This window comes from Hippopotamus amphibius, chromosome 8, assembly GCF_030028045.1.
Source record: "Hippopotamus amphibius kiboko isolate mHipAmp2 chromosome 8, mHipAmp2.hap2, whole genome shotgun sequence".
NCBI lineage: Eukaryota > Metazoa > Chordata > Mammalia > Artiodactyla > Hippopotamidae > Hippopotamus > Hippopotamus amphibius.
In genome coordinates this window covers 7,927,346-7,946,718 of record NC_080193.1, presented here as the reverse complement: position 1 = coordinate 7,946,718, position 19,373 = coordinate 7,927,346, and the positions used below count along the sequence as shown (strand labels likewise).

Sequence of the window (19,373 nt, the reverse complement as noted above, 5' to 3'; positions counted from 1 at the left end):
CAGGTTAAGGGTAGACGCCTCTCCGGAGTCACACAGCTAGGAAGTGGCCACACTCAGCTCCCATGAATCCTCCAGCATGTCCTCTGCAGCCTCCGGGCAGCCAGTGACGGCAACCTGCCACCTGCCCTTTGGGGGGAGGGGCCTCAGGTTGATTACTTGGAGAGGCTCAAGACCTGCGGGTAGCGCCTTCTCTGGTCTGCAACCTGAAGGTCTTATTAAACACCATCATGGTAGACAGTGGTGATAGAAGTAGTTTGAGGCATTTTGAAAATTCTTTGTCGTGAAAATTAAATATTTCAAGAAAACGTCACTTCGTGCTTGTTCTCGACATTTGACCCCATAATTAAGCCAGTCAATATCTCACCAATGGATTTGGCATATAGAACTCCTGGAAGAGTGGATAAAAATATCAAATATGAACATATATCTCTGTTTTGCTGGGGCTCGTAACGTGAGTTATGATCAGTTAGGAATCAGTGGATTTTGTGTGGCCTGCGACAGCCAGACAGCGGGTGTACCTGGGTAGCGTGAAGCAGTCCATCAGTGGGAGTGTGCAGTCACGCTCACAGAATTCTCAAGCCCCTGAAACCCCTGTAAACATTTCCTGTCAGCTTTCCCTTGTCCTGCTGAAAAAGCCTCTGCTTTCTTTAACCTGTGGTTACGGGGTGTGCTGAGTAACATGTCTGCATTTCCTTATTATGAGTTTGTTCCAAATCTTCAAAAAATCTTAAGTGGTCAACTGTTTCTTCTCAACTAACTTTAATATTACTTGCATATAAAAATCTTACTGATTCTTTTTATTATTTGAAATATGAGAACTTAGATTTAAAGCAAATCAATAATGTGCCATTTTAGAACATGAAGTTTTGGACACATGCTCTCGCTTCCCATTGGGTAGATCATCAGTACCGTCTACGCGCTTCTTAAATCTTGACGCGTGCGGAATTCCGAGTTCCTAAATGCTTAATGTTATATGTGCAGCACCCCCACCACACACTCACACACACACACACACACACACACACACACACAGAGTAGTACCAGGCAGTAGCAATACATACAGAATTTATTTCCCTGAATTTTATATCCATCTACTTTATGCTCTTAAATGAAACGTCAATTCACATAATAATAGAAATATCTTAATTATTGCTTTCTTTAAATTGGCATTTTTATTTTAGAAAAATTTTAGATTTACAGAAAATGTGCCAAAATAGTACAGGGAGGGAGTTCCCATGTACCCCACGCCCAGTATCCTCATCTTACTTTAGTGTGGGACTCTTGTCACGATGAATGAACTAATACTGAGATGCAATTATTGACTGAAATCTCCGCTTTATCCAGATTTCCTTAGTTTCCTAGAAGCACTGTGCTTCTTTAAAACACTTCCCAAATCTTTAGAAACTCCCTCCAGTATGACGTGTATCATTTAAATCCGTTGAGATATATTCTCAGTGTAGGTTTTTCAATAATATTTATGTTTCTAGGTATGCAATGAAATGCTTGGATAAGAAGAGGATTAAAATGAAACAAGGAGAAACCTTAGCCTTAAACGAAAGGATCATGTTGTCCCTGGTGAGCACAGGAGTAAGTATTCAGTTTTGAGCACCATTGGTTTGTTTTTTTGGTGTTTTGTTTGTTTGTTTATATTTATTTTTTATTTTTTTTGTATCAGGACAATTTATTTAAAATACAGGCTTTTTTTTTTTTTTCTGGTGAACTATGTGGCGAACCAGTTCTTGGGGGGATTAGAGTTTATAGCAGGGAGTGATAGCACTAAGTTAATATAAATAATAATTCAAATATAACCTCTGTGTAATTTGGGAATTAGGAACATACTAGCAACTGTGCTGTGCACACTGACGACTTGTCCCTTTAGTGAGTATTTATGACTTCCTTCTTCGAGGAGTGTGGTTGCAGAGATGGCAGAAAACTGTCATGTCGGTGACCAAAAAAAAATCACTTGACTATAATTAGGAATTGGCTGTGTGACTGAGAAGGACTGACCCGGAGAAGAAAAAGTAAGAGAAACATAGCTCCAGGCCTTCACAAATAGAGGAAGTGACTTGGCTTAATGTCTTTTGGTGTCAAACCTCAGGTGTCCCTTTGGGGTGCTTCCTAGTCCATATTGCATTTGGAGGGACCTTATCTTCTCAGCACTTGCTGCTTTTACCTGCTGTGGACACTGGTCTTTTCCATTTCCAGCACTGTTTCTGCCTGTGGGGCATTTTATTTGTCGTTTTTCGTTCAGCACGTGCGAAAGCAAGCTTTTATGCTGTGTCATCTTGACTTGCAAAGCAGCGTCCGGTTCTGGTTTCTTTTCCTGTTAATGGTGTCACCCAGGATCAACACCTTGGCTTTTATTTACCTGTACAGATGCATATAAAGACATCCAGAAAAAACCACCGTCCCAGACACCTGGGCGCTGCCCATGTGCCCCAGCAAGTGAGACGTGGGCCCTGGGGGTGCCTCCAGCTATCATGGCTGGGTTCTAAATAAGGTCATTTGCATGCAAAGGTTTTGAGAGACTCGGATCTTAATGGTGACTCAGCTAGTAAGCAAGGAACCTGAGACCCGGAGACATCATTTCTTTGTTCAAAGTCCCTGGACTCCCCTGATGCTCCCAGCGCTCTTCTCTCATCCCTTTGTAGGCTCCATGTTTTACTGTTTGCCACAGGGATTCATTGTGTTGGGGTTTATATTATTCTAGCATTAGTTGTAAGTGGTTCTGGAAAGGTTATTTGCTTTTGAGGCCAATGAATATCATAATTTAGCTCAACTATGACAGATGAAAATGCCATGGCTATAAATAGTAATGTCTAATTATGTCTCTCTACCTGCCAACACATGGACATTAAGCCTTTCAAATACGAGTTACCCTGTGTGCATGACCAAGATTTTAACGGATGGGAATGGAATCTGAGTGGCCTGCACACTGTATTGGCATCAGCGTGGATGGCATTGGCTTCTGGTATCTATTGAAATGTCTGTGTCTTCATTTCAGACCCAGACATGTGCCTACTGCAGACTTTGTGCTTTATTAAAATATTAATTTTTAATGAGTTATCTCAAAGCCTTGGATGTTTATTTGCAGGAAAGCCTATGGAAAAAATTTTTTGGTGTTGGCAAAATACACCTAGAATTTCAGTTTTCATGTAGCGTTTTTGTTTTATTCAGGTGAGGGGGAGTGTGGTTAAGTACTTGTAGAGTTCCTCAGTGGTCTACCCATGAAGGAATAAATAAAAAATTGGGGTTATATTGGGTTGCTGCTTTGAGCTAATTTACAAGACTTGTTTCTATTCTTTATTCAAATATCAAAATTGTTTAGCATTTTAAAAAATGTGTAAGTGCACACATTTAAGCAAAAGAATTAAATAACTTTCGGTAAATTATTTGGAATTGTTTTTGCTAATCGAAGACTACGGTTTATAGGATTTAAGTAATTTTTAGTTTAAAATTGTCTCCTTAGATGATGCTTTAGATCGGCCTGTATCAATATGATTTCCTAAGGTGCTGGTATGGGAATGAGCCAGAGTGACCCATCAGAGTTTTCTTTTTACTAGAAGGTTGTTTTTCTCTTTCAGTCTCAAACTGAGGATTCCTACTCCTCATCCCTCAAAGAGATAGTAGGAAGTATTATTCCCGGTTTTATTCTGAAACTTTTGGGTAGTAAAAAGGGAATCAGGACAAGTTTGTCCGTGACTGGGAGGAGCTGTCAGCACCTTCATTAATTCAGTCAGTTATTATTCGTGAGAAGTGTTGCTCATTCATTCCTTGGCCCACACTTGAGTCCCAGATTGTACCGGGCACTCTGCTAGGAGATGGGGATCCCGAAACCCGAGTTTGGTCCTTGTTCTTATAGAGCCACGTAGAGTGAAAGCAGGTGGTGTTTATTCAGACAGTCTCAGAAATGTGTTGATCATTGGAACATGTGGCAAGAGCTACAGAGGATGGGTCCATGGTGCTCCAAAGGCATTTAATAGGGTGGAGATGTCAACAAACGCTCCTCTGAAGTCAGAGGAGGTGCCGGGGCACATGTGGGTCCTGAGTATAGGAGCTTTGTGGACTCACACAGGATTGGCACAGCTGGAGTCCGGAGTGATGAGGTGAGGACCACTGCGGGGAGAGGGAAGCAGACAGAGGCCAGACCAGACCAGAAGGAGCTTTCTGGGCCAGTACTGGAGGATTTTAAAAAATCTTAACAGCCATTGGAAACGAAGTATTTGAAGTAGGGAGATAATATGATAAGCCTTGCAGGTCTGAAAAGGTTCCTCTGACTGCAATGTAGAGAAGTGTTCTGAAGGATTACTTTATGGTCTATGTTATCACAGTTTAAGTTCCTGCAAAATGCAGGCTATTTTGCCCAATAGGTAGGAAATCAAAGAAGACAGTTCCTTACTGAGGAGCTTTTATTTAAGGATCCACCTGTAAAAGCCCCCTAGTTCTTATTTACCTTGAATTTGTAATCAAAACAGAGCATCTTAACCATAATCATCTTTGAAACTGTACCACCACCATCATTAAACCTCTGCCTGTTTGTCCACATGGGTCAGTATTCAGTTCTTTGTGTCTCGGACCCCACCTGAGACTCAGGATGGCATCTGCTCAGGGCCTGAGAGATGAAGGATCTCAGTGAGTTCTGTAGAGATAGCAGAGTCAAATCCCTTTAACGAAGCTTTTATTTTATGTTGCTATGGAAACCTTCCCTTTGTAAGTAGCAAAACATAGGACAACTCTGGCAAGGGTCCAGGGTTGGACACTTGGGGTTTGAATCTTGGCTGGCTATCAAATTTCTTTGTGACCTCGGACAAGATATTTCCCTTTTAGAGGGTAGGGAGTTTAGTTTCCTTGCCTTTAAAATAAAGAAGTCAGGCCAGGTGGTTTTTTTTTTTTTTTAAGAGCCCTTCCTATTTGGGTGGCCTATGATTCTAAATCTCTAAATCACGTCCCATCTTAATAATGTAGTATCTTAACTATACTTTGACCTTTTGCCGTGTTCTCAGGGCTGTCATCAGAAGGGTCGTACATCGTCATGTTCAGAAATATCCCCTTTCCAGGCTCTATTGGTCCCCTGGGTGAAGTGAGTGGAGTTGCTCTCTCAAGCTGGGAAAGACCCAGGAAAGACCCAGGCTTTACTAAGTTCCTGGTCCACCCGCTTCTCTGCTCTAGAGATGAATTGTTCATCAGATCAGGAACCAGAGTATGTGGGGAACCCCATTAAGGAAGAAGCATGATATTTGGAACAGAATGAGCCATCGTCAGCAGACTGTGGAAAGGTCTGGTGAGACACTGGTGGGGTTCCAAGTAGGAAGGTACCCCCCCACCAAGAATCACATGGCTTTTAACCAATAAAGGACAGCACCCTTATTCTACCTATTTAACTAACACAGAATAAATCTTAACATTAGTAAACACTAACACCTCTCGACAGACCTCTAAGGATAACTCGGTAACTACAAGATGAATTTTGTTATTCATTCTGGAGTAACTTCCTCTAGAAGATTTGTGGAAATTGAGTTCAAGTTCATGAATCTTGAGCACATAGGAACGTATTAACACAAATGTATCTGTATGCCCTTAATCTACAGGTGTGAACAATGTGAATTCTGTTCACAGATTATTCTGTTGAAATTTGGATGTTTTCTGTGGAATTGAATAGTTCTTTGCTTCTGTGAAGAAAGTGGATATAGATATTTCATGCCATTTGTTATTTGAATCAGTTGAGTGGCAAGTGTACACTGTGTATTTATCTCAGTGTACCTAGTTCTGGATCTAGTGGGGGCACTGATGGATTTTCACCTGGGAACACGTGTGTATGTCCAGCATCCAGGTCAAGAAATAGAAAGTTACCCGTGTTCCAGAAGTCTCCCTGTATCCCTTTCACCCAAGCTAACTACTACCCAGATGTGTAAAACGGTAATTGAGCTTTGCCTGTGTTGGAACTTTGTATAAATGTAGTCTTTTTGTCTGGCTTCTCTCACGCAGCGTTGCTTGCGAAATGCATCTCAGTCGTTGCTCATAGCAACAGCGCCTTCTGTCCCTAAATAGCAGGGGTCACCAGGCAATGTGTGTGGCCCAGGGACCAAATCTGGCTTGTGTTCATGAACTAAGAATGGTTTTCTCCTTTTTAAAGCATTGTGAGGAAAAGAAGCAAAGAAGAATATGTGACAGAGACTGGATGGGGTCTGCAGCGCTTAAATTATTCACTCTCTAGCCCTTTGCAGAAGAAGTGTGGTAGCCCCTGCTCCATAGTATTCCATCGTATAAATGTGCCCCAATTCGTGTGTCCCTCCTCCTGTTGGTAGACAGTGGGGTTCTTTCCTGGTTTGGGCTATTTTGAATAGTGCTGCGAGGACCGTCCTCACGTCGTTCCCTTGGTGCACATGAGTACAGAGTGCTGTTCAGTAAGAACCCCAGGTGGAAATGCTGACTCATAGGCTTTGCAGGCGGTGATCGTCTTTAGCAGATCCCACCGTACGTCTTATGAAAGTGGTTGTACCATTGCACCCTCCCAGCCTCCATGTTGGAAGGTCCATTAACTCCAAACCTTTGCAACACTTGGTATCGGCAGTCTCTTTAGTATTAGGCATTCTCGTGGGTTTTAGTGATGACACATTGTGATTTTCAGTTTGCATTTCCTGGGGGACAGCTGAGGTCTAGCACCTGTTCATAGGCTTGCAGGCCATACGATACTCCCTTATGTGAAGGGCCTACGTTATTATTGTTGTTGTTGTTGTTGTTGTTGTTGTTTTGCCATTTTTCTGTTGGGTCATTTGCTTTTTTTTTATTGATTGATGAGAGTTCTTTATATATTCAATACATATATGGATTGTAAATATCTCCTCCCATTCTGTGGCTTGCCTTTTTACTCTCTCAGTGGTGTCTCCTGGAAAAACGGAAGTTCTTACTTTTCTTTTAGTGCAGCTTATCAGTATTTTTATTGTTAGTACTTTTTGTGGCCTTTTAAGAAATATTTATGTCACCCTAAGATCCTGAAGTTGTTTTCTTCGGTTTTCTTCTAGAAGCTTTATTGTTTTACCTCAAGGTCTGTATCTCCCTGGAGTTGACATTAGTGTGTGGTGTGAGGTAGGGGTGAACATCCACATCTGATCGTACAGACATCCTCTTGATCCGGCACCATCAATTGAAAAGGCCATGCTTTCCCCCGTCCCTGCTGTGTCATTTTATTACAAATCAGTTGACCATTTACATGTGGGTCTACCTCACGATTCTGTTCTGGTCTGATATGTCTGTCCTTGGGCTAGATCCACACCGATACTGTTGCTTTACCATAAGTCTTGATATCTAGCACTGTGAGTTTTCCAGCTTTATTTTTCTTCAAGAGTATCTGAACTTTTCTTGGCTGTTTACATTTCCAAATTAATTTTGGAATCAGTTTGTCAATTTTCATTTTAATTAAGAGTGCATGGAATCTAGAGATTAATCTGGGGGAGAATTGACGTCTTCACAATTGAGTTATTCTGTCCCCGGCCCTGGTATATTTTTCCACTTTCAAAAGCTAATTTAATTCCATTTTTATTCTCAGTGTTTCAAGACAGTAATACAGATAACATCCCCCCAACCCCCCATGATTCTTCCAACCTCAGGATCAGATACTGAAATGGATACTTGACTAGCCAGAACTGAAATATAGACCAACAGAAAGACTAGCAAGGCAGTAATATTTTTCCGTAGAATCTGAGTCTTTTGAAGGTGTACATAGAGGAGTCATGATTGAATCAGAGTCACAGAGCACCTCTGAGTTCATCTCCAATTAGCAGTGTTGTGTCTCTGTGCATTTTTCCATGGAACCCGACCCACTCTTCTGGGTCTGTTAAAGTTACCAGGTAGGTGTCTGTGTTTCATGCACAGGGCAGTGGCATGGATTAAAAAAAAAAATGTGTTGATGGTGTTTGGTAGTAAATGTGCTTTCCAGGGCAGCTTTTGCTTTTCTTATATACGTATTTTTCACTCTAGGATTGTCCTTTCATTGTCTGTATGACCTATGCCTTCCATACTCCAGATAAACTCTGCTTCATCTTGGATCTGATGAATGGTAAGCAGGACTTGGGAAGTCTGAAAACACTGCAAGACTTGGCCTCGATGTTTTTTGTTTGTTTTTTTTTCTCATGATGTTTGATCTTAGGTTACATTGCTCCAGACAGACTGGCCATTTGGGTCTTTCAGATAATTAAATTCCTCCTGAAGTTTAAGGAACCTTCTGCTCTTCAATTTTCAGTTGAACTTGATTTAAAAATGCGGACTGCCATTTATTTCCCTCTGGCCCTCCCAAGTCTCTCCCCAGAAAGTTGCATTTTCTAGAAAAGATTTTCATACAATGCTTAAAATACAGTGAGACTTGATTTTCTGGAATGCAGCTGGCCTGGGTATTTAGTTTGCTTGTTCCCGGCCCTCAACTTTTTGGAATGAAATGTCTCCCAAAGATACTGAGGCTGAAGATAGACATGTACGTAAAAACTGACTTTGAAGGACTGACTTTGGGCCAGGACATATTGTAGCCCAGTCTTCCATACCTTTAGCCCAGACCAACTGTACATGGATCTTTTAAACTGTGAATGATGACCCAGAGAATGCCAAAAGAGTTGTAGCTAGAAAAGTAGTTTTCTAATACTAGAAAGTGAGATGATATGTACTCAAAGCATGTTTAGCAAGGAGAGCTGAAACTAAAAGGCATACAGTTCAACAAATGAAATACCTCTTTTGAAGTTCACTTGAAGTTTTATTATGTTTTGAGTGTTTGATTTAAAACTGGACCTATCCAACAGCGTGAAGGAATTTCATGCACATGGTAATGAGCAGACACAGCCAGACACAGCGGCATGGACCCTGTGTGACTCTATTTATGTGACTGTCAGAACTGGCAAAACTAATCGATGCGGGGAGAGGTCAGAATAGAGTCCGTTTGGCTTTTATCAGGGGCTGTGAGCCAACAGACTGCCTGGGATGGGCATGGGAAGCCTTCAGCAATGCTGGAGATCTTTTATGTCTGCATCTGGTAGTGGTTATACACGAACATGTGTGCGAGAACAGGACGATACTTCTAAAATCAAGGGCAGTGAAATTGGACACACACGAACCTCTGTACATCCGTGGAGGCTCTTCCTTTATAGTTTATAAGAACATTCCCTTACCCTGTTGGTGGCATTCTCTGTCTCTGCAACTTGAGGCCATATGATGATTTACCTTTTCCAACATTTTATTAGGAAAAATTCAAACATGGGAAAACTAAAAATTGTACCAGGGACACCCAAATACCTACCACCTGGGTTAAAATTTTACTGTATTCACTTTCTCAGATATCTATCAATATGATCAATGTGTTTGTTTTGTTTTCTTATTATTTATTATCCACAGAGCCAGCTGCTAAGCCACCTACTGAATCACTGCAAGGGTTGATTCAGTTACTAGACAGGACTCAAGTAATCAAAGCAGATTAGCTAACCTCCCCTTCCCCTTGATGGTACATCTGGGAGCTGTGATACCCATCAGAGAATGGTGACTTAATGTCATGTTGTCCCAGCCATTGTCACATCTAGATCTCCTCATTGTTTTAGTTTTCTCCAGAATATTTAAGGTGTTTGGTCAAATTATAGAAATCAATGATACATACTCGGTCAAAGCAGAAGCATTGCTTTGAAAAGTTTACCTTTTCGACTGTATCCTAACTTTGCAGGATGACAGTGATTTTTGTTTCCTTGAAATTAACGTGCTGAATTAACCTCCGTGTCTCTGATTCCAGGGGGTGATTTGCACTATCACCTTTCACAGCACGGGGTGTTTTCTGAGAAGGAGATGCGTTTTTACGCCACAGAAATCATCCTGGGGCTGGAACACATGCACAATCGGTTTGTCGTTTACAGAGATTTGAAGGTAAGGCTGTTTGACAGGCTGTCTCCGTGTGTCAGACCTGCGCAGTGGATGTTGTGTTGTGGCCGTGGTCCTCCAGGCGTTTTCTCCTCTTTCGTGGTATCCTGTCATTTCCCTCATCGCAGCCCCGATAAAGGCATCACCTATGTGATGTCGGTCTCCTCCAGACTCTGGACTCTGTTCCAAGGACTCAAGTCCATCCTGGTCGTCCCTGTCACCTCCGTGTCTGGTGCAACACATATGCCAACTCAAACATTTTAATTGGCTAATTAATGAAAAACAGGGTAGGGGTTTTTTGGTATTGCCCTTTTCAAATTTGATTGTAATTCCATTAATGTTCACTAAGCAACTGTTTTGGCGGGCTCTGTGTGAGAGCAGGAGGTGTACAAAGGTGAACAAGCAGAGAACATATGTCTTACGTGACGTATCTACTGGTGAACCGACACGTCGAAGGGCTGAGTCATAGCTCATCTGAAGCAAGGCTGGTCAGGTCGGGGCGGAGTGGCTGACAGCCTCTGGACTTTCCCCGAAGGCCACTCTCCGAGCCTCAGGTTGTTTTGAGATCGCCTTAAAAAACAAACAAACAAACAAACACATCTTCAGATCCCTGAACTATGTAGCCCCCGTCTAACATGCTTGGGCTTCTTCACTGTGGCTCTCTTTAAAATCTTATTGGACTTGTGAAAAAGGAAATAAGTGCCTTCTGAGTTTTTCCGTTCCAGACCATGATGCTTGGGTTCTGCACTGAGGAGGGAGTTGGGAGCTTGCTCGCTGTACCTGCTGTGATATTCAACCTGCCAGCAGCATGACGATGGGGGGAGGAGATAAAAGGGGCCTTGACAAATTATAGACATGATCATGCAGATATACAGAGGTGTAGATCATGGGGAGAAGAAAAATGACAGACGTGGCAACTTCCCAAGGAAGTTGGGAGGAGAGTGTGTTTGCCTCTTCTCTGATTCCTTCTTAAACTAAACCCAAGTTAAGCAGCTGAAATGTACGGATGATGTTCCCTTCTCTAAAGAGCTCGCGTGTATTGATTAGCTTTTGAAGGTTACCTCCTAAGAATCTAAAATAGTGTATTTTATTGTTGAGCGTATTATTTTTTTCACAAAGGACTTTGTAACTTTTAAAGCCTCCTGCAAGGTTAAAGAATTACTCTCTTAATCTTCCTATGAGCATAAAGAGGAGAAAAAATGTATTTTCATCAAATTGGAAATAATTAGACGCTGGTTGGCACATGACATTTTATTTCCTCATGGTGAGTTTTGCAGAAGAATCAAATACATGCCGAAGGCCCATGAAGCGCCATTGTAATACATTTTAATTTAAATCTGTAACCGGTTTCTAATCATCTTGATGCAGTATTTTTGTTTTCTAAGCTATTTAGTAGGCAATGATATTATCTAATTTTTATTCAAACTTAATTCTACTCACTCATGATTATTCATGCTTCAATTTTATAATGGCATGCCATTATTTTTATTTCAAGCAAAACAATAGTTGATCTCCAGCAGAAAAATATCAAGATGACTGTAATTCAGTGTATATTAGGGAGAGGAGCTTTGTTTTCCGTAATTATGCTGACTAAATCTAATCTTAATGGATACATTTCATCAGAGTTGTGGTCAGAATCATATTTGGTCATTTGGTAGGGCCCTTCGTTGATTCTGTACTAATAACCAGAAGTGACATTTATCAGGATTAGTGTGGCACCATGGAATATTTTGATTTCTTAGGTTGCTATTCGTATATCCTTACAAGATTCCTTTCTGGGCTGTGCTTCATGGCTTCGTTCTCCAAAATCCTAGCGGTTCACAGAGGCCAAGTTGCCGGTGGACCCACTCCCTTTGTTTTGTGGAGAGACTCGCCATCCTGGCTGGCTTGCAGTTCTTGCCGTGAAAAGGAAGTACTTTAACTCTGATGAACCGTGGTTGTAACCTTCCGTGTTACCTGCCCTGTGCTCCATCATCAAATAAGTAGAATCCTTGGCATCTGTCCTTACCACCTTCCTGCTGAAATTAACAGGAAACATATCTTTGTCCGTATCTTGCCCTACTCGGATGTGATGATAAAATTAATGCTAGGATTCCTGTGTAGGAACGAACTGTGGTAAAATAATGAGATATCCGGTGCCTGTAGTTTCAGAAGTTCTCAGAGCCACGGGGGCACCTTGAGGACTCCTGCAGATCACCTTCTCTTTCGTTTTAGCCCGCAAATATCCTCTTGGATGAACACGGACACGTGAGGATATCAGACCTTGGTCTTGCCTGCGATTTTTCCAGAAAGAAGCCGCACGCGAGTGTGTGAGTAGTACATCAACTCTGTTCACTGTCGTTTCCTAGCTTGACTCGCTTATTCTCTCAGACCCCGACGTGGTCATTTGTTCCCCCAGTTTTTTCTCGCCAGTGGCGATTTTCAGCATGTGGCCAGGTCAGGTGAAGGTCCCGTATCCCGGGCTGTGAGAGAGGAGATAGGGTGGTGGCATGCTTGCTCTCACTGTTTTGGGGAACACACAGGGACAGGGAAAGATGGGGCCTCAGCAGCAGACCCGAATCCATGCCGGCTGTGTGACCGTCAGTCAGTCTGCTCACACCTGCTTGACCCTCAGTCTCTCCGTCTATAGGGTAGTGGTCATAATAGATCCCTGAAAGCTTATACGCCAAAAAGGTTTATAGAACTCTCCAAGAAGGGCCCAGAGTTCAAGTTTCTTTCTTCATCTACTTTTTCCTTTTTTTTAATCAGTTTTTTTTCCCTAAAAGGAAATTAGAATCCTTTTTTTTTAATTAAAAAAACAACAACCAACCACCTCATCTACTTGCAGTTCAAGAAGCTTTTAACGCAGGTTGTACTGTTAGATTTGAATATCACATTCATCCTCTAAACGACCATGCAGGGGAAACTCCCTGACGTCCGGGTCCTCGACCAGCACCTCTCCCCTCTCAGGGGACCTTGAGCTACTTCCAGCCATGGCTGTGCTTGTCCTGCATGTGTTGACACTGGCCCCCGGGCGTCTCTGAACCTGAGACTCAACGTGACAGCAGGGGCATGACGGGGCTGCCCCGGGGCTCAGCAGAAGCAGAATGAAGATGCGCTGGTTTTCATCACTGCTTCTTTGGTATCAGTTTATCTGGGTGGAAAGAGTGGACATGTGTGCAGTTTGTGGAAAAACAGATGACTTTTGCTTGATTATTTTCGTTTTCAGCGTGTCCCTCTTAGTGGTGAAAATTCCATTGTATTGTGCATCAGCACTGTGTTGAATGGTCTTGAAGTAACTCCCAGGAGTCTCATCTCATGCATCCGTGCAGAAAATAAACTATAAATCCTTTTTTTTTTTTTTGGGACTAGAAATAAAGTGGCTCTAGAACTGCAGTACTTTACGAGCGGCTGAATTACATCAGAATTGCCATTGGAAGCTCTGATCAGATGTTCACAGCCATTAGCACCGTCTCTGTAAACACGTTTCTCTCTTCCTACAGAATCTGGGATGTGGTGATAGAAGCCTTAGCATTGTGCCAGCACTTGACAATTATGAAGCCAGAACCTGGGGTTGTATAAGCCTCTCCCAGGGAGTTCATCAGACAGTTTTTAAGAGAGTCATTTGAGTTTTTAATGCCACAGCTATTTGGTATGCTAATTTCTTCAATTTAGTGTCGTCACAACTGAATATGAATCCGAGAGCTCATAAGAGTTAATCTCCCGAAGGAATTAACTTCCAGATGCTGGGTTACGTATTTCCTTATAGGGCCTCACCCTCTTCTGAGTGCAGTTCACAGGTCACCTCTGAGAGGCGGGCTGTCGTCCGTAGCGGCACAGCATCTGTGAAGGGATGGGATCAGGAAGGTTGGTTTCCATGGTTAAAGGCTGATAGCGACACCACTATTTAAAAAGGATAAACGCACAACGAAGATGCTGTGTTTTTAAGCAGAGGAGGCGTGTCATGGCTGAGAACAAAGGCTTTCGAGTCAGCGGATGTGGTTTGGACCCTCCCTGCACGTGGCAGCAGCCTCGTCTTTCTCCTCTATGAAGTGGTGCTGACAGTGCTGCCTGCGCACGTGCCAGTTGTGAGGGTGAAGGGAAGCCCTTCACGTAACAAGCGTGTACTTCACGTTGGTCGTGTGCCAGCTGCTGGCGGTGCAGCAGGGACCAGGGCAGAAGGGCTCCCTGACCCCCTGCGCCCAGCAGCCCCCGGGGACTGTCCAGGAAGTGACCGGGGTGGGGGCAGCACCCACGCCAGGAGTTGAAGGTCGGCTGGCCCAGGCACCTGTGGCCAGCTGCTCTGAATATGTGGTCATCTTCACAGAAGCCCCACAGGGCGTGGGTATAATCATCACTTTTTATGGGATGGAAACTGAGGTTCAGAGAAACTAAGGAACTTGGACAAAGCCGCACGCCTGGCACATCGAGAGGCTAGAATGAAAATCCAGCTCTATCCGACTCCAGAGCTTGTGCTCCTTACACTCTCTCCGAACTCCCCGAGGCTTTGAGAGGATTGACGTGGTACCAGGTCAGAGATGTGGAGCCAGAATTTCACCCTAGGCTGGGCGTCTCGGGTCTTTTCAAAGCCGTAGGTGTGATCCCAGGACTTAGTTTGATGCTGGCCCGTGTGCAGAGCAGCGTCGTCGAAGCCGCCTAGGCTTAGACTCAGTCCGTCTAATGATGGAATCAAACTCTTATCAACTGAAGGCGAACTGTGGAGCAGCCACCAAACGACAAAGAAAAACTTTGATTTTGGAATCGAACAGATCGTCAGTGACTCATCGTGTCGAGTCCCAGCTTATTTTATCCGAGAACACAAAGCTCGGTCTCCTGTCACCGCGTCTTCAAACGCTCAAGTGTTCTTTCCGTGTGACAGCACAGATCGTCAGGGGGAAGCGGCAGGAAGCCCTCGGCACCACCGTGCAGGCAGAAGCTGAAAACCACAGCGGCAGGTGGTCCAGTGCTCTGCTGCATCCGGTGTCCACTCAGACGTGATCTGCGTTGACCCTGTGTATCTGTCCTGGTCGAGATCTCCCATCCCAGGACTGGGTTTTGATCCCAAGAATCGCAGGTTAAAAAGGTCACCACAAAGATTTTCCCGACAGCACCAAAATGATAACTTCCTAGAAAATGGCTTGGATGGCCCTCACAGAAATCTCTTGTTCTCACAGCGTGGCTTGCTGACCTCACACCGTCAGACTTTGGATTCTGGGTGGCAGAGCTTTTCCAAGTGATGGATCAGTGCCCATTTTCACTGAGAAAAGTCTTTCAAGATAGAACTCTGAGACAGAGAGGGTACCAGGCCCAGTGCTGAGCCAGGATCACTTGTCTGAGCAGGTTCTCGCCGTTACCGAGCGTGAGCAGCTTAAACATGACTGTGATAACGTAAGGACAGAGGATAAAATCCCTGACATGGGCTGAGTTCTGTTGAAGTGCCAGCACCACCCTAAGCCTATTACATATGTGTGGTCCTCATGGCAACCCTGCGGATGAAGGTGTTATTTTATCACCCGTTCTGTCAGCAGAGAAAATCAGTGAAGGGTGGGAACGGAACTACAGATAATGGCTTTTTCGGGGCCCTTTCAGACCACATCTTTAACGTTCCCCACGAGCCTTCTCTCACTCTCGGAAGAGTGCGTGCTCAGATCTTTAGGGAGGGGTGGGGAGTCGTAGGATGGGAGAGGATTTTCAGTTGCAGATAGCATGTGTTATATATAAATGGTTGTCCTCCCAGGTGATTTTTCCCAGCTTCTTGCAAGCCATCTTCACATGTGCTTAACTGAGTCGTCTGAGCTGTCAGCAGCCATTCAAACTTGATGCGTGATTTCTCCATCTCCATACCTGTCGGCTTGTTCTCCTCCCCGCCACCCCACGGCTGCTCCCTTAGGGACCCCATTGTGACCATGGAAGGCTGGGGGCTGCGAAGGCCACATGTGCGAACAAGCCCTGGTCCTCAGCTCAGGAGGGTGGCGCCACAAAGGACTGCCTGTCTTCCCCCGCTTCCAGGTCCATAGTGCTGCGGTGCGGTCACCTGTTCATCACCACATCCCCCTGCCTCCCCCAGCCCCACACGTCTCCTCACAAGAGCTCTCGAACGGGAGGGAGACCCTTGGCTCCTCCTAGCTGTAGTGGGGAAGGACTCACGAGATTCACATTTCACCTCCAAGTCCGTAGAGCGCGCGCGTTGTTCATCTTTATTTCATATGGTAGTTTATTTATATTCATTCCTATCCTAATGAAGACAGGAAAGGTCCTTCTCCCGTTGGGTGTTTGCTGAGTCATATTTGATGGAAGCACCGTCGTCCCCTCCCCCTTGTTCATCGTTGCTGACATTGATGAATGATGCTCAGAGCTGTTGATGAGCTGGGAAGATTTTATCAGGTCTGCAAGCACTGATAACCGCACGTCCCCTTTCTTCTCCCTAGTGGCACCCACGGGTACATGGCTCCTGAGGTTCTGCAGAAGGGGACCGCGTACGACAGCAGTGCCGACTGGTTCTCCCTGGGTTGTATGCTTTTCAAACTCCTGAGAGGGTGAGTGAAATACATCCATTTAGTACCATCCCCAGGGCATGCACTTGGATCAAAATCGAGACTAGTTATATGTTATTAGGCACTAATGTCATTTTCAATCACACAGCTATCTTTAAGCCACACACTGATCCAGGCAAGGCCCACGGCTCTTTCTGTTCATAAAAGTGAGAGTTTCTTTCCCATAAGCTTTTGGTATTTTTGTTCCATACCAGGAAGGTACTCCCGACACGTTTAGACCTAAAATAAGACTTCGTTGGAATATTTCCATTGATAAGCCTTATTTTGGGAATAAGTGTTATGTTTAAATGTAGATAATCAAAGAGGTAGGAGAATTTCTTTTCCCTAGCAATCAATTACTCACGATTGTCTTGTGAGCATAAAGCATTTTTTACACAAAAGGATGAGGACCCAAAGAGAACCTGTTTTAAAAGTGTACATGTTTGTGAACTTGCTAACATTTGTGGTTTTTAGAAACACAAAAATGAAATTGTGTAATTTTGTGTTTTTTATTTGTTATACTTGACCCTTAGTTCTGATCTGCCAGAGATGATGAAATGCAGCGGGAAGAGGGTGGAATGAAAGCACTCTCAGAACGTTCTCACACTGAACGTTTACAAACAGTGTTCATATTTCCATTAATGTTAAGTCATTAGCCCAGTTTTAATAGAGAGCTTAAGTGTTTAAGGCATGATTTTGATTACTCTCCACGCACAGAGATACAAAAATTTGCTTGTTAAGATTCTCCCCATAACATTTCTCCTGTGAACACACAGGCTTGGTAGTTTGCTAAACTGTCCACGTTTCCCTCGGAAAACCTTATTGAGCATCACTGCATCTTCTTATAGTATTTAGCACATTCTGATAAGAGGCTGGATTCCCTGTCTTCCCCTCAAACTAGGTTCCGAGCACCCCGGCTGCTTCCCCAGGACTCTGGTAATCTAGTTGTTCTCTGCATTCACTTGGGAACCAAAATCGTATTATTGCCCAGAGAGTCAGGTCCTGTTGGTCTTTAATTGAATTATCATGTTTGTGGAGCCTGGATGGCCTTAATTCATGTCATCAGACTAGCTGACCTAATTAGAGAGTTTCTGCAGAGCAAACCAGAGAAAACTACTTTCCACCCGAGTCGTTTCTCCAGCCGGCGAGCGTCCCTGTGTGCACGGTGAGTGCGTCTAGACACGCCATCTTCGCTCGGGTCTTCACTGAGCAGTGGATTGGAGACTAGAATCCACATGAACAGAATAGTGAGATGATTTAAGAAAAGCTCTGCACAGCAGCAGAAGCTGAATGCATTAACTCAACATTGAGAAGTCAGTTGCAAAATGTGGCAGGGAAACTTACAAAGCCTTGCACTGAGGGCTTTGTTTATTGATTTTTGTTTAATATTGTTGTTCTTTATAACAGTGTCCGTCCATGTAGACCAGGGATGATCTGACACACACCACTGTTTTTTAAAGATCTGAAAACTGGTTTAATCATTAGCTCTTTGCCAGCAGTGTAATCTATGGCTGCTAAAGTGAATTCCGTTTTATTTGGTCACGGTTCAAGTGTGGAGGACTGCATTGGAAGGTGGTAATTCCTTTGTGACATCCTTGGCCAGGCTTGATTGAAGCATTACGTCTGATGTGACCCCTGCGAGAGGAGTCTTGGCCGACAGGAAGACACGCAGAGGACGGTCATGAGGACGGGATGGGATGGATGGATACGAAGAGACGAGAATGGTGACAGCTAGAAATCGCGGCTGATTTGGACAGGGGCAGAGGGCTGGGTGCAGTGTTTTGGGCAGCCATACTCTTGACTCCAGCTGTTGGAAGGCCCGTCTCATTGAAGGGGTTGGACTCACCTGTACAGCTCCAGACAGTGGGCATTTTCAGGAGGGAAAAGACTGAAGTTTGACGCAAGAATGTCCAGCGTTTGAGCTGCCCTGTGGAGGCGTGTCCTGCCTCACAGATAGCCAGCTCCCCGACGCTGCCTGGTCACCATCCACTGAGCCTGAAATGGCAGGAATCCTTCCAGAGCTTAACAGACGGGGCTAGAGGAGTCTTCCGCATGGAGATGCATGGTCGTCTGCTAGCCTTTCTAATACTTGTTCAGAAGATTATCCCTGGAACGGAGAGAGCGCTAAAACCAAAGCGCAGGGAAACATTTTTTGACTTAAGTGATTTAAGTACAATTTGGTGAGCATTTACTGAGTACCTGCAGTGTGCAAGAGCCTGTGCTCGATGCTGTGGGGGAGGAAAGGGAGGGAGGGAGGAAGCCACACACAGTCCTTGAGGAACTTGGAGGAGGACAGACACACATAACACACACACACACACACACACACACACACACACACACACGCACGCACACACGCACGTGCACGCGCAATGGTGAGCTGGATGGGCTGTGCTGGGGAGAGCAGAAATGGGATCCCCAGGTCTAACTTGGGAGCACAGGGCTGACTTCACATAAGAGCTGGTATGTGACGTGTTCTCTTGGAGACCGGATGGCAGGACAAAGACCTGGAGCAGAAATAGACGTCCGGGAGGGGACAGTATGGAGCAGGTGGTCTTCCTCATGAATGATCTGTGAGTGGGGGGTCAGGCGGAGAGGGTGTGCTGACAGAGAATGTGGAGGAAATTGGGGCAGGGCCAGGGGTACCTAGAGCTCCACGGTGTGCAGGTGGGGCTTCGTTCCCAAGGCTTCAGAGACTGAGGGCTTTTAAACAAAGGAGAGACAGAGAAAGGAAGCATCTTTTAAGCACAGGTTGGGTTGCTCTTCAGTAAGAGGATGCTGGCGGGAGGCGTGACTAAGAACCCAGGCAAAGGCTGGAGTAGCACTGTGGTCCCGGTACCAGAGAGGCCGCAGATGACTTACCAGTATCGTTCTTAGAGTCCACGGCACTGCAATGACTTTTTTTGTTTTTGTTTTTCTGATGGATGCTTGGCTGTGGACGGAGAAGTGATTGGGAGGATGGTCATATCATTACCA

At 44.4% G+C, this 19,373-nt stretch overlaps 1 protein-coding gene across 2 annotated transcripts in view; it reads left to right on the top strand.

The window, feature by feature from the left end:
• Window positions 1-19,373, top strand: part of GRK3 (G protein-coupled receptor kinase 3) — a 122,987-nt gene that overhangs the window by 81,770 nt on the left and 21,844 nt on the right. For both annotated transcript variants that reach the window (XM_057746128.1, XM_057746129.1), the window contains 5 exons: window positions 1,488-1,587; window positions 7,978-8,056; window positions 9,761-9,891; window positions 12,100-12,194; window positions 16,293-16,400. In XM_057746128.1, the coding sequence (XP_057602111.1) occupies window positions 1,488-1,587; window positions 7,978-8,056; window positions 9,761-9,891; window positions 12,100-12,194; window positions 16,293-16,400 (513 nt within the window). The remainder of the gene's footprint in view (window positions 1-1,487; window positions 1,588-7,977; window positions 8,057-9,760; window positions 9,892-12,099; window positions 12,195-16,292; window positions 16,401-19,373) is intronic.